Source organism: Schistocerca cancellata, chromosome 6 (genome assembly GCF_023864275.1).
Source record: "Schistocerca cancellata isolate TAMUIC-IGC-003103 chromosome 6, iqSchCanc2.1, whole genome shotgun sequence".
In the NCBI taxonomy this organism is placed as follows: Eukaryota; Metazoa; Arthropoda; class Insecta; order Orthoptera; family Acrididae; genus Schistocerca; species Schistocerca cancellata.
In genome coordinates this window covers 711407094-711422000 of record NC_064631.1, presented here as the reverse complement: position 1 = coordinate 711422000, position 14907 = coordinate 711407094, and the positions used below count along the sequence as shown (strand labels likewise).

General features: G+C 44.2%; 1 protein-coding gene across 1 annotated transcript in view; it reads left to right on the top strand.

The window, feature by feature from the left end:
- Window positions 1–14629, top strand: part of LOC126088488 (doublesex- and mab-3-related transcription factor 2) — a 105337-nt gene extending 90708 nt beyond the window's left edge. Inside the window, exon 4 of the mRNA XM_049906628.1 lies at window positions 14280–14629. Coding sequence (XP_049762585.1) covers window positions 14280–14629 — 350 coding nt within the window. The remainder of the gene's footprint in view (window positions 1–14279) is intronic.
- Window positions 14630–14907: the final 278 nt, after the last annotated feature.

Sequence of the window (14907 nt, the reverse complement as noted above, 5' to 3'; positions counted from 1 at the left end):
ATATCGCCATTCTCAAAATAAGATGGATCATTTCCGGCCAACGCTGCGACGACTAATGAAGAAAGGGGGGATGGGGGTGCGAGGGTACAATCTAACCTTCATGTATACCGAGTACGGCTCGAAGCAAACATTCTGAAGTAAATACATTTCCTTTAACGTTATACAAATGCTAGTTTTATCAATCAGTTTTCGCACTATCATTTTCAAAAAATGTTCAAATGTGTGTGAAATCTTACGGGACTTAACTGCTAAGGTCATCAGTCCCTAAGCTTACATACTACTTATCCACAATTATCCTAAGGACAAACACACACACCCATGCCCGAGGAGGACTCGAACCTCCGCCGGCCTATCATTTTACTTTAAAAACAAAGTAACGTAAGAGAATAATCTTAGTTATATCAGTACGTATTTCGTTTACTTGTATCCATACAGTCCGAAATTTCCTTGCATACCACCAGCGGTAAGCAGACCTGCGTCTGCGAATGCCTGCACTGGAGTATTCAAAACATGTGACGTCACACTTCTGCGCAGGAGCGGAAAACAAGCCACAACCTCCGCGGCTGGGGACGAGTCAAAAACTCATCCGACCACTGCATAATAATCACGAACATTTTAATGGGTCTGACATCCCCCGCCGCCGAAGTTTCCATTTTACAATCTTCAGTTCTGTTATGTTGACATTACGCGCGGGTTCGATTCCCGGCGGGGTCAGGGATTTTCTCTGCCTCGTGATGACTGGGTGTTGTGTGATGTCCTTAGGTTAGTTAGGTTTAAGTAGTTCTAAGTTCTAGGGGACTGATGACCATTGATGTTAAGTCCCATAGTGCTCAGAGCCATTTGAACCATTTGGCATAACGCGGCTGGTCTTAACCGCCAACTATCTCTGAGGAATGTATCCCTGAAATCCTGGCATCCTGCTTCAGACCAAGGAACGTCTCTAACGGCCACCGCTATCTTGGAGACCACCAGTGCTTACAATGTGAAAGGCGTTGCCTTGAAGTTAATCTGGCCCAGAATTACTCCTGTTCTGAGGGGATAATTATGTTTCATCATAAAGAGGGTCCCCCATGAACCATGGACTTCGCATTTGGTGAGGAAGCTTGCGCGCCTAAGCGACACAGATAGCCGCACCGTAGGTGCAACCACAACGAAGGGGTATCTGTTGAGAGGCCAGACAAACGCGTGGTTCCTGAAGAGGGGCAGGAGCCTTTTCAGTAGTTGCAGGGGCAACAGTCTGGATGATTGATCTGGCCTTGTAACGCTAACCAAAACGGCCTTGCTGTGCTGGTACTGCGAACGGCTGAAAGCAAGGGGAAACTACAGCCGTAATTTTTCCCGAGGGCATGCAGCTTTACTGTATGGTTAAATGATGATGGCGTCCTCTTGGGTAAAATATTCCGGAGGTAAAATAGTCCCCCATTCGGATCTCCGGGCGGGGACTACTCTGGAGGACGTTGTTATCAGGAGAAATAAAACTGGCGTTCTACGGATCGGAGCGAGGAATGTCAGACCCCTTAATCGGGCAGGTAGGTTAGAAAATTTAGAAAGGGAAATGGAAAGGTTAAAGTTAGATATAGTGGGAATTAGTGAAATTACATGGCAGGAGGAACAGGACTTCTGGTCATGTGAATATAGGGCTATAAATACAATACAATGCTATAAATACAAATAGGGGTAATGCAGGAGTAGGTTCAATAGTGAGTAAAAAAGTAGGAACACGTTTAAGCTACTATGAACGATATAGTGAATGAATGCATTATTGTAGCCAAGATAGACACGAAACCCACACCCACCACAGGAGTACAAGTTTATATTGCACCTAGCTCCGCAGATGAGGAGGGAATTCGATAGTAGGAAAAGGAAGAGAAGGAAAAGTGGTAGACGGATATGGATTGGGGGAAAGGAATAAAAGAGGAAGCCTCCTTGTAGAATTCTGCACAAAGCATAATTTAATCATAGCTAACACTTGGTTTAAGAATCATGAGAGAAAGTTGTATACGTAGAAGAGACCTGGAGACACCGGAAGATTTCAGTTTGATTATATAATGGTTAGCTGGAGATTTAGGAACCATATTTTAAATTGCAAGACACTTACAGATGTGGACTGTGACCATAATTTATTGGTTATGAACTGCAGATTAAAATTGAAGAAACTGCAAAAAGGCAGGAATTTAAGGAGATCGGGCCTGGATAAACTGAAAGAACCAGGGGTTGTAGAGGGTTTCAGAGGGAAAGTTAGAGCACATATGACAAGAACAGGGGAAAGGAATACAGTAGAAGAAAAATGGGTAGCTTTGAGAGATGAAATAGAGAAGGCAGCAGGGAATCAAGTAGGCAAAAAGACGAGGGCTAGTAGAAATCATTGGGTAACACAAGACATGTTGAATTTAGTCGATGAAAGGAGAAAATACGAAAATGCAATAAATGAAGCGGGCGAAAGGCAATACGAAGTCTAAAAAATGAAATCGACAGGAAGTGCAAAATGGCTAAGCAGGAATGGCTAGAGGACCAATGTAAAGGTGTAGAAGCATATATCACTAGGAGTAATACAGATACTGCCTACAGGAAATAAAGATATCTTAGGAGAAAAGAGAACCACCTGTATGAATATCAAGAGCTCAGATGTAAAACCAGTCCTAAGTAAAGGAGGGGAAGCAGAAAGGTGGAGGAAGTATGTAGAGGGTCTGTACAAGGGAGATGTACTTGAGAGCAATATTATGGAAATGGAATAAGGCATAGAGGAAGATGGGAAGAGCGATATGATACAGCGTGAAGAATTTGACAAAACACTGAAAACTTAAGTCGAAACAAGGCCCCGGGAGTAGATAACATTCGGTTAGAACTACTGATAGCCTTGGGAGAACCACCCATGACAAAACTCTTCCATCTGGTGCGCAAGATGTGTGAAACAGGCGAAATACCCTCAAACTTCAAGAAGAATATAATAATTCCAAAGAAAGCAGGAGCTGACAGGTGTGAAAATTATCCAACTACCAGTTTAGTAAAATCACGGCTGCATAACACCAACACGAATCCTTTACAGAAGAATGGAAAAAACTGGTAGAAGCTGACCTCGGGGAAAATCAATTTGGATTCCGGAGGAACGAAGGAGCACGCGAGGCAATACAGACCCAACTACTTCTCATTGAAGATAGATTAAGGAAAGGCAAACCTACGTTTCTAGCATTTGTAGACTTAGAGAAAGCTTTTGACAATGTTGATGGGAACACTCTCTTCCAAATTCTAAAGGTGGAAGGAGTAAAATATAGGGAGTGAAAAGCCATTTATAGTTTGTACAGAAATCAGACATTAGTTATAAAGAGTCGAGGGGCGTGAAAGAGAGGCAGTGAATGAGAAGGGAGTGAGACAGGATTGCAGCCTATTCCTGATGCAATCTGTACATTGAGCTAGCAGCAAAGGTAACCAAAGAAAAATTTGGAGTGGGAATTAAAGTCCAGGGAGAGGAGATAAAAACTTTGACCTTCTAATTCTGCTAGAGACAGCAAAGAACTTGAAAGAGCAGTTGAACGGAATGGACACTGTCTTGAAAGGAGAATATAAGATGAACATCGATAAAAGCAAAACGAGGATAATGGAAAGGAATGTAGTCGAATGAAATCAGGTGACGCTGAGGGAATTTGACTAGGAAATAAGACACCGAAAGTAGTAGATAAATTTTGCTATTTAAGAACCAAAATAACGAATGATGGTCGAATTAGGGACGATATAAAATGTAAACTGACACTGGCAAAAAAAGCGTTTCTGAAGAAGAGAAATTTGTTAACATAGAGTATAGATTTAAGTGTCAGGAAGTCCTGAAGTATTTGTATGGAGTGTAGCTATGTAAGGGGGTGAAACATGGACGATAAACAGTTATCACACGAAGAAAACAGCTTTTGAAATGTGGTACTGCAGAAGAATGCTGAAGATTAGATGGGTCGATCACGTAACTAATAAGGAGGTACTGGATAGAACTGGTGAGAAGAGAAATTTGTGGCACAACCTGACTAAAAGAATGGATCGGTTGTTAGGGCACATTCTGAGGCATCGAGGGATCACCAGTTTAGTACTGAAGGGAAGTGTGTGGAGTGTAAATCATAGAGGGAGACTAAGGGATGAATACAATAAACACATTCGGAGGGATGTAGGTTGCAGTAGTAGCTCAGAGATGCACAGGATAGAGCAGCATGGAGAGCTGCATCAGTCCAGTCTTTCGACTGAAGACCACAACAGCAACATAAAGAGGGAATAATGTATAGCAATTTCCGTGTCACTCTCGTCCCGGAGACACGCAGAAAATTAGAAGGAAGGGTTTATACTGTATTTTAATTTATCGCTTAGTTCCATAGTAAAATGAATGTAGTGTCGCATCACGAATGATCGACGCATCACGCCGAACATGATGTTTGGCTGTTTGTAATGTGGATAGTGTACACCCATGGCTAAAAACATATTCCCTGTTACCAACCCTGCAGGCATGCTACACCGCCCTACCTGTTAACCCTTTGAGTCCCAACAATATAAAAAAATAAAACTGACCTTTATCATCATAGTACGCAAGGAATGCAAGAAGAAATTGGCAAAAAGTAACCAATCAATTGTTTAAGAAAACGGTTTCGCTATGGAACCACTGGGACCTCGGGTTTTCAATCACCCAATACTTCATGAGATACATTTGAAGGCAATTTCGCCATTTTCCTATAAACAATCCCATACCCTGAAACTTCCATGAACTCGTAATGCCTAAATCAAATTATAGTTCTAAATTATAAGCAAAAATGGCGCTAAAATTTAATAAATACATATCAAAAATATATACTGCTCCAATGACGTCATTTCTAAAACACTCAAAAGAGTAGTAGTACAAACTCAAACTTATGTTACAATAACTTTAGATGTATGAATGCAGTCTCGCGGCGATAACATTGAATAAAATGTTCTCGGGTTTCCAACCGCGTCAATTGCTTAAAACTACACGAGCTTTCGGCGAAGCACCTCTTGGCCATTATCAAGTGATATCAAGTCAAGTCAAGTGATATCAAGTCATGTTGTTGTTGTTGTTGTTGTCTTCAGCCCTGAGACTGGTTTGATGCAGCTCTCCATACTACTCTATCCTGTGCAAACTTCTTCATCTTCCAGTACTTACTGCAACCTACATCCTTCTGAATCTGCTTAGTGTATTCATCTCTTGGTCTCCCTCTACGATTTTTACCCTCCACGCTGCTCTCCAATGCTAAATTTGTGATCACTTGATGCCTCAGAACATGTCCTACAAATCGGTCCCTTCTTCTTGTCAAGTTGTGACACAAACTCCTCCCCAATTCTATTCAATACCTCCTCATTAGTTATGTGATCTACCCATCTAATATTCAACATTCTTCTGTAGCACCACATTTCGAAAGCTTCTATTCTCTTCTTGTCCAAACTATTTATCGTCCATGTTTCACTTCCATACATGGCTACACTCCATACAAATATTTTCAGAAACGACTTCCTGACACTTAAATCTATACTCGATGTTAACAAATTTCTCTTCTTCAGAAACGCTTTCCTTGCCATTGCCAGTCTACATTTTATATCCTCTCTACTTCGACCATCATCAGTTATTTTGCTCCACAATTAGCAAAACTCCTTTACTACTTTAAGTGTCTCATTTCCTAATCTAATTCCCTCAGCATCACCCGACTTAATTCGACTACATTCCATTATCCTCGTTTTGCTTTTGTTGATATTCATCTTATATCCCCCTTTCAAGACACTGTCCATTCCGTTCAACTGCTCTTCCAAGTTCTTTGCGGTCTCTGACAGAATTACAATGTCATCGGCGAACCTCAACGTTTTTGTTTCTTCTACATGGACTTTAATACCTACTACGAATTTTTGTTTTGTTTCCTTTGCTGCTTGTTCAATATACAAATTGAATAACATCGCGGACAGGCTACAACCCTGTCTCACTCCCTTCCCAACCGCTGCCTCCCTTTCATGCCCCTCGACTCTTATAACTGCCATCTGGTTTCTGTACAAATTGTAAATAGTCTTTCGCACCCTGTATTTTACCCCTGCCACCTTTAGAATTTGAAAGAGAGTATTCCAGTCAACATTGTCAAAAGCTTTCTCTAAGTCTACAAATGCTAGAAACGTAGGTTTGCCTTTCCTTAATGTACACTCCTGGAAATTGAAATAAGAACACCGTGAATTCATTGTCCCAGGAAGGGGAAACTTTATTGACACATTCCTGGGGTCAGATACATCACATGATCACACTGACAGAACCACAGGCACATAGACACAGGCAACAGAGCATGCACAATGTCGGCACTAGTACAGTGTATATCCACCTTTCGCAGCAATGCAGGCTGCTATTCTCCCATGGAGACGATCGTAGAGATGCTGGATGTAGTCCTGTGGAACGGCTGGCCATGCCATTTCCACCTGGCGCCTCAGTTGGACCAGCGTTCGTGCTGGACGTGCAGACCGCGTGAGACGACGCTTCATCCAGTCCCAAACATGCTCAATGGGGGACAGATCCGGAGATCTTGCTAGCCAGGGTAGTTGACTTACACCTTCTAGAGCACGTTGGGTGGCACGGGATACATGCGGACGTGCATTGTCCTGTTGGAACAGCAAGTTCCCTTGCCGGTCTAGGAATGGTAGAACGATGGGTTCGATGACGGTTTGGATGTACCGTGCACTATTCAGTGTCCCCTCGACGATCACCAGTGGTGTACGGCCAGTGTAGGAGATCGCTCCCCACACCATGATGCCGGGTGTTGGCCCTGTGTGCCTCGGTCGTATGCAGTCCTGATTGTGGCGCTCACCTGCACGGCGCCAAACACGCATACGACCATCATTGGCACCAAGGCAGAAGCGACTCTCATCGCTGAAGACGACACGTCTCCATTCGTCCCTCCATTCACGCCTGTCGTGACACCACTGGAGGCGGGCTGCACGATGTTGGGGCGTGAGCGGAAGACGGCCTAACGGTGTGCGGGACCGTAGCCCAGCTTCATGGAGACGGTTGCGAATGGTCCTCGCCGATACCCCAGGAGCAACAGTGTCCCTAATTTGCTGGGAAGTGGCGGTGCGGTCCCCTACGGCACTGCGTAGGATCCTACGGTCTTGGCGTGCATCCGTGCGTCGCTGCGGTCCGGTCCCAGGTCGACGGGCACGTGCACCTTCCGCCGACCACTGGCGACAACATCGATGTACTGTGGAGACCTCACGCCCCACGTGTTGAGCAATTCGGCGGTACGTCCACCCGGCCTCCCGCATGCCCACTATACGCCCTCGCTCAAAGTCCGTCAACTGCACATACGGTTCACGTCCACGCTGTCGCGGCATGCTACCAGTGTTAAAGACTGCGATGGAGCTCCGTATGCCACGGCAAACTGGCTGACACTGACGGCGGCGGTGCACAAATGCTGCGCAGCTAGCGCCGTTCGACGGCCAACACCGCGGTTCCTGGTGTGTCCGCTGTGCCGTGCGTGTGATCATTGCTTGTACAGCCCTCTCGCAGTGTCCGGAGCAAGTATGGTGGGTCTGACACACCGGTGTCAATGTGTTCTTTTTTCCATTTCCAGGAGTGTATTTTCTAAGATAAGTCGTAGGGTCAGTGTTGCCTCACGTGTTCCAACATTTCTGCGGAATCCAAACTGATCTTCGCCGAGGTCGGCTTCTACTAGTGACTCCATTCGTCTGTAAAGAATTCGCGTTAGTATTTTGCAGCTGTGACTTATTAAACTGATTGTTCGGTAATTTTCACATCTGTCAACACCTGCTTTCTTTGGGATTGGAATTGTTATATTCTTCTTGAAGTCTGAGAGTATTTCGCCTGTCTCATACATCTTGCTCACCAGATGGTAGAGTTTTGTCAGGACTGGTTCTCCCAAGGCCGTCAGTAGTTCCAATGGAATGTTGTCTACTCCCGGGGCCTTGTTTCGATTCAGGTCTTTCAGTGCTCTGTCAAACTCTTCACGCAGTATCGTATCTCCCATTTCATCTTCATCTACATCCTCTTTCATTTCCATAATATTGTCCTCAAGTACATCGCCCTTGTATAGACCCTCTATATACTCCTTCCACCTTTCAGCTTTCCCTTCTTTGCTTACAACTGGGTTTCCATCTGATATCAAGTGATATCACTTGACAATGTCCAAGGAGTGCTTGGCCGAAAGCTCGTGTAGTTTTAAGCAATTGACGCGGCTGGAAACCCGAGAACATTTTATTCAATAACTTTAGATATACTTACTTTCACTGTCAGTGATAAAAGAAATTGCATGTCACGACTACAATCACTTAGCTCAATCTCGGCTCTCACTGTTGCTTTGAACGCTGAAGTGACTGCTACAATGCACTACATTCGTAGAAGTACTTCAGTGTACCACTAGATGTCTCTGTCTTTGCTGTAGCATCATTGGTTTGATGTGAAAGGCGCCGGTACTAAAAAAAAAAAAAAAAAAAAAAATTAACAGGCAGAAACTACTGGTACTCAAAGGGTTAACATGAGCGTGTGATTAGGTCTACAGAGTGTAAACTGTAACTATTTACAGCGTACCACAGTAGTGTAGCTTAAGTCGAAGGAAGGAAGGAAGGATGATTGGATTTAACGTCCCGTCGACACCGAGATCGTTAGAGACGGAGCACAAGTTCGGATTGTGTCAAGGATGGGGATAGAAATCGGCCGTGCCCTTTCAAAGGAAACGTCCCGGCAACTGCGTGAAGCGATTTAGGGAAATCACGGAAAACTTAAACCAGGATGGCCGGACGCGGGTAGGCGAAATCGAAGTAAACGGATTGATGTAGGACACCTGTGGAATATCAAACCGGGACGTAACCTCAAATTGGCCTACAACGGCTATCTAAGCACACATGTGTGCTAAGCACATGTGTACCATGCGAGCCTTAGAACGAACTGTAAACGTAATTAGTTTTTGCATACGTTTACAAAATCCTTTTTTTTTTTTTTTGGTTCATTAGCCTAAAGGGTAAGCTTAGATCAATAATGTCAACAAAACAACCGACTAAGACGATGCCATGAGAGAGCGAGAGGATATTTGAAAACCTGGAGCTTTGGCGGCTTTTGCAGCCCAATTTGTTGTTTCTCGCCTTAGTAGACAGGAACTGTTACTGGACGTGAAGACGCACGTGCTCAAGGAGTTGGTGGCGTCACAGCGTGGAGCTGCACTGTGGAGTGGGAAATAAAACATCTGGGATGTCAGATTTTTGTCCCGTCGAGAGGAACGTTGCCAGTGAGGTGCGACATTGTTTTACGTCACAAGCAGAACGTAGGACCTACCATACTGTATGGCATTAAACCGTATTTGGTGTGTTTTCTTTCTTGTAGGTACGTGATATGAATAAAAGTTCTTACAAAGCATCAGAAGATTGAGATTCTCCCGAAAACGAGTCGTTTTAGCTGCGATTTGTTGTAATAAAACGACAGCAAACTACTATGAATATCGGTAAATAGAGGCTTCCTGTAGCTGTTTTCAGTGTTATAACTGGTGTGCTAGTACGAAAATGTACCGTTTCAGTGCTACGGCACAATGATGGTTTACCAAAAGCTCTTCTTTTTGGTACAGTTTGCATATTAAATGTTAAATAAAGACATAAAAAGACATACAGTCTTTAGATAGTGCATACCAGGGGTGTCCAGCCTATTAGCTTACGAGTGCCACATTGAAAGAAGAGTATTTCTGGGCCACACATAATATAATTTATACTGAGAAAAACAGCGGACAAAAAAGGGGGGCGTCGGATGCATATATACCTCACACACATGATTGTGTGGCACGAGTTCCAAACGGAAAATATTTCATTCATCATAGCTTTACACAAACAGGGTTTAATGGATTTTTTTTTTTACTTAGCATGTGATACATGCTCACTTGTTGGGCCGCACTGATACTTGCATTAGGCCGCATGCGAGCCACGTGCTGGACACCCCTGATGTATACAATATAAGGAGACCTTGCTACAATGTCGAAATTATAGGGTAGTGGATAGTGCCGTCAGCTGATGAAGGGTGAAAAGAAAATTAGTAGGTTCTTGTCAACCTCCCACCACTTTTTTCCCACCTTCTCATTTCTAAAAGATTCTGTGTCTTTCTTATTCATTTAATACAAGTATTATCCCAAAAGTCATATTATTTATTAAAAACAACCTATTTGCTAAAATTGATGTTGCAAAGGCCAACGATGGAATGTTTCCCCAGTGGTCAGAAATCTTAACGTGACTGCCAGTTTGTGTCTGAAAATAAACACAAGTTACACACTGGAAGTTTATGCCATTATGATACTTTGTGTGAAATATATGTTCGTATCTGTGAGTTTATAGATTTGCTCGTATTTGTATCTTGCCAGTATATATCTTTATCAGCTTCGAAAATACCTCTTCTTCAATTCGAATAATGTTACGAAACGAATTTTTATCTTGAAATCTACGTGAAGTAGCGCGATATTTCAGTGTTGGTAGTCAACGCAACATGGAGAATATGGATATTGTAGATGCGCAGACTGACGTTAGACACTATGTTCAACTTAAAGCCGAAAATGGGATGAAAATTCGAAGCAGATAAGTAATAACTTGTACTATTGTGTATCTCAGATAGTTGAACAGCATTAAGCCGTCGGCACACGGACCGTGCATCCGAACGTTGAGCGTTGAGCGTGCTGGGTTTCTGACGTCATAGCGTGGAATAGTTCGCTCGTGAGTCTTTCCGAACGTGCAGAGCAATATCTGGCATGTCAGATATTCTGACCGTGCGTCTGAGCGTTGACCAATGAGATGGCATAACGCCACCTACGTCACACGCACGCCGTCTCCCTTCAGTACAGAGTTGTGAGGTGCCATATTGGCATTCATTTCAAGCATATATGTATATATGCACCAGCAAATTGAGAATCACTGGAAAACCCTTGTTAACTGTGTTATTCGTTACAGTAAAATAATGAGAAACATCATATTTGTGGCAAAAGAATTATTGTAACTTGCGTATTATGAGAGTAGGCTATTTGAAGGCAGCGACACACTGAAGACACACCCAAAACGTGTTGTTCTTGGTACAATTTGTTATAATTAAATTTCAATTAGTAACATATCTACGGTTAAGGTTTACAGCAAAGGGTAACATAACATGATCAGATGGTATATGTGTGTAGTTGGTTTAGCGTAATGAGTAGTGTCACTGTCTTGGTTTGAGTTGTATGTTGGGGTGGTGGTTCGTGTCTTGACACTTCCAATTTTTTTACTTACATTCGCGTTTTTATTAGGTTCTGATACTTTATTATTAGTTTAATATAAGTATATATTTGATCTTATGTAAATATAAGTTCCCTTTTTTTTCAGAGGTGACTTTGTTCTATTGGCTTAATCTACAGGACAGCTTGCGGTACTTGTATAAAGATATTTTGCTCCTTTTTCTTTTACGCTTCATAATTCACATGTTGCAAAGATTCTGCTACTGGGTAGAAACAGTGATCAAGTAGGACTGACCTTGGGGTTTTACTAAAATCGGGGAATGATGAAATAATGTTTATTTTATGCGGAGAAGTATTCCAAATTTGTACCGCACTGTTTGTAATGGAACTTTTATGAGCCTGTGTCCTTATTGATTGGATATGGTATTTTCCTTTTCGTGGACGATGGAGGAAAAGTGCGTTTTAACAGAGCTAACGTGGGAATTTTACGCGCGCCCGTTGAGTGAACAGTGTTATTTACGAACTAGAAACATCCCTCAACTGCCGCTGGAGTGCGTTGCGATCGCGTATACCTCGTTGGGGCCCACGTACCGTATGCACAAGTCGCTTTACCTAGTTTCCTCTACCAGAAATCCACCGTTCAAGGCGTCGATGATTCTACTATCTTCTTCGCGGTTTTCTCCGCTCTTCTTCGACAGCTGCTTTCAGAGTTAACGCAGCCGTTCTACGCGCGTTCATTTTCGTAAAACCGTCGGCACACGGGCCGTGCTGTCGAACGTTAACGTTGAGCGTGCCAAGTTCAACGTGCTGATGAACGCTGAGGAACGATGCGACTTGTGCATACGGTACGTGGGCCCCAACGTGGTATACGCGATCGCAACGCACTCCAGCGTCAGTTGAGGGATGTTTCTAGTTCGTAAATCACACTGTTTACTCAACGGGCTCGCGTAATATTCCCACGTTAGCTCTATTAAAACGCACGTTTCCACCATCGTCCACGAAGAGGAAAGTACCATGTCCAATCAATAAGGACACAGGCTTATAAATGTTCCATTACAAACAGTGCGTTGCAAATTTGGAATACTTCTCCGCAAAAGGTAAACATTATTTCATCATTCCCACATTTTAGTAAAACCCCAAGGTCAGTCTTACTTGATCTCTATTCCTACCTAGTAGCAGAATCTTTGCAACATGTGAATTAAGAAGCGTAAAAGAAAAACGGAGAAAATAAACAAGTACCGCAAGCTGTCCTGTAGATTAAGCCAATCGAACAAAGTCACCCCTCAAAACAGTTGAACTTATATTTACATAACATCAAATATTATAAGATATGTTTATATTAAACTAATAATAAAGTATAAGAACCTAATAAAAACGCGAAAGTTCGGAAAAAAATTTGGAAGTATCACGACGGGAATCACCGCCCACCTACTAACGCAATACTGGACAGTGGCGCTACTCATTACGCTAAACCAAATTCATATTTTTTATGTATAAGCATATTATGTTACCCCTTGCTGAAAACCGTAATCGTAGATATGTTGCTAATTGAAATTTAATTATAACAAATTGTACCAAGAACAATACGTTTTGGGTGGATCTTCAGTGTGTCGCTGCCTTCAAATAGCATACTCTCATAATACGCAACTTACAATAATTTTTTTGCCACGAATATGATGTTTCTCATTATTTTATTGGAACGAATCACACAGTTAACAACGAGTTTTCCAGTGATTCTCAATTTGCTGGTGCTCAGAAACGGCATATACAGGGTGTTACAAAAAGGTACGGCCAAACTTTCAGGAAACATTCCTTACACACAAATAAAGAAAAGATGTTATGTGGACATGTATCCGGAAACACTTAATTTCCATGTTAGAGCTCATTTTAGTTTCGTCAGTATGTTCTTCCACCTACGCTCAATGGAGCACGTTATCATGATTTCATACGGGATACTCTACCTGTGCTGCTAGAACGTGCCTTTTACAAGTACGACACAACATGTGGTTCATGCACGATGGAGCTCCTGCACATTTCAGTCGAAGTGTTCGTACGCTTCTCAACAACAGCTTCGGTGACCGATGGATTGGTAGAGGCGGACCAATTCCGTGGCCTCCACGCTCTCCTGACCTCAACCCTCTTGACTTTCATTTATGGGGGCATTTGAAAGCACTTGTCTACGCAACCCCGGTACCAAATGTAGAGACTCTTCGTGCTCGCATTGTGGACGGCTGTGATACAATACGCCATTCTCCAGGGCTGCATCAGCGCATCAGGGATTGCATGCGACGGAGGGTGGATGCATGTATCCTCGCTAACGGAGGACATTTTGAACATTTCCTGTAACAAAGTGTTTGAAGACACGCTGGTACGTTCTGTTGCTGTGTGTTTCCATTCCATGATTAATGTGATTTGAAGAGAAGTAATAAAATGAGCTCTAACATGGAAAGTAAGCGTTTCCGGACACATGTCCACATAACATATTTTCTTTCTTTTTGTGTGAGGAATATTTCCTGAAAGTTTGGCCGAACTTTTTTGTAACACCCTGTACACGTATAGGCTTGAAATGAATGCCAATATGGCGCCTCACAACTCTGTACTGAAGGGAGACGGCGTCCGTGTGACGTAGGTGGCGTTGTCCCATGTCATTGGTCAACGCTCAGACGCACGCTCAGAATATCTGACATGCCAGATTCTGTTCTGCACGTTCGGAAAGACCCCGAGCGTGCTATTCCACGCTATGACGTCAGAAACTCGCACGCTCAACGCTCAACGTTCGGATGCACGGTCTCTGTGCCGACGGCTTAAGGATACTGTTTTTTGCGAGCCAAACAAAGCCGATAAAGACCTCTTGAGAGCGCTGAGAGAGCAAAGCACGTTAGCCAGTTCGTCCCGTGAGCCGGCAGTGCTCTCTCTCCCTTGTCAGGTCGGATGTCCCTTCCGCGTCCACCTCAACGTTAGCTGCCTCGTCCCGTGTGAAGGCGGCCCAAGTGTCCCCTATCAAACTGTTCGTATCGACGTCGCCTCCGCCACTGTGCTACGCCGTAAACAGTCGTCTAAGTTGTGCTCGTGCCACAGGTCTGGGCCAGGCCGGCGGTCGCCACCCTCTGCTGCCCGCGGCGCTGCGCGACCGCCTCCGCAAGCGGCGCGCCTTCGCCGACCGCGCCCTGGAGGCGGCGCCGCTGCTGCTGCCGCCGCCCCCGCCGGCGATCCTCCCGCCTGTGACGCCGCCGCCGCCGACTACGCTAGCGCCGCCGCCGGCACACCGGGCCGTGACGCAGCTTCCGCTTCCCCTTCCGCCCCCGCGCCTGTTGCTCGCGGCGGACCTGCTGCTCCCGCCGGCCACCGTCGTCACCGCAGTGCCGCCCCCGCCTAAGCCAAAGCCCCGGCTGTCGTTCTCTGTGGAGGCCATCATAGGCGTCAAGTAGTGCCGACGCCCACTCTGCCGCGGACACTACAACACAGGAGTACGGACAGAAAATGTTTCTGACAGTGTGTTCAACTGCTCTCATTATTGTTGTTATTCTTTGTATGTATGTAATTCAATGTTACCAAATATAAAACACGACCGGCAGCTTTGCTACAGAGAATGTGATTAACCTTTTGAGTCTCCTTTATTTCCAGATTACCAGAAAAATCCTGAATGCATCGGAGAGTGCTCCGTTTTGAAACCTTCTGGCAGACTAAAACTGTCTGCCGGGCAGGA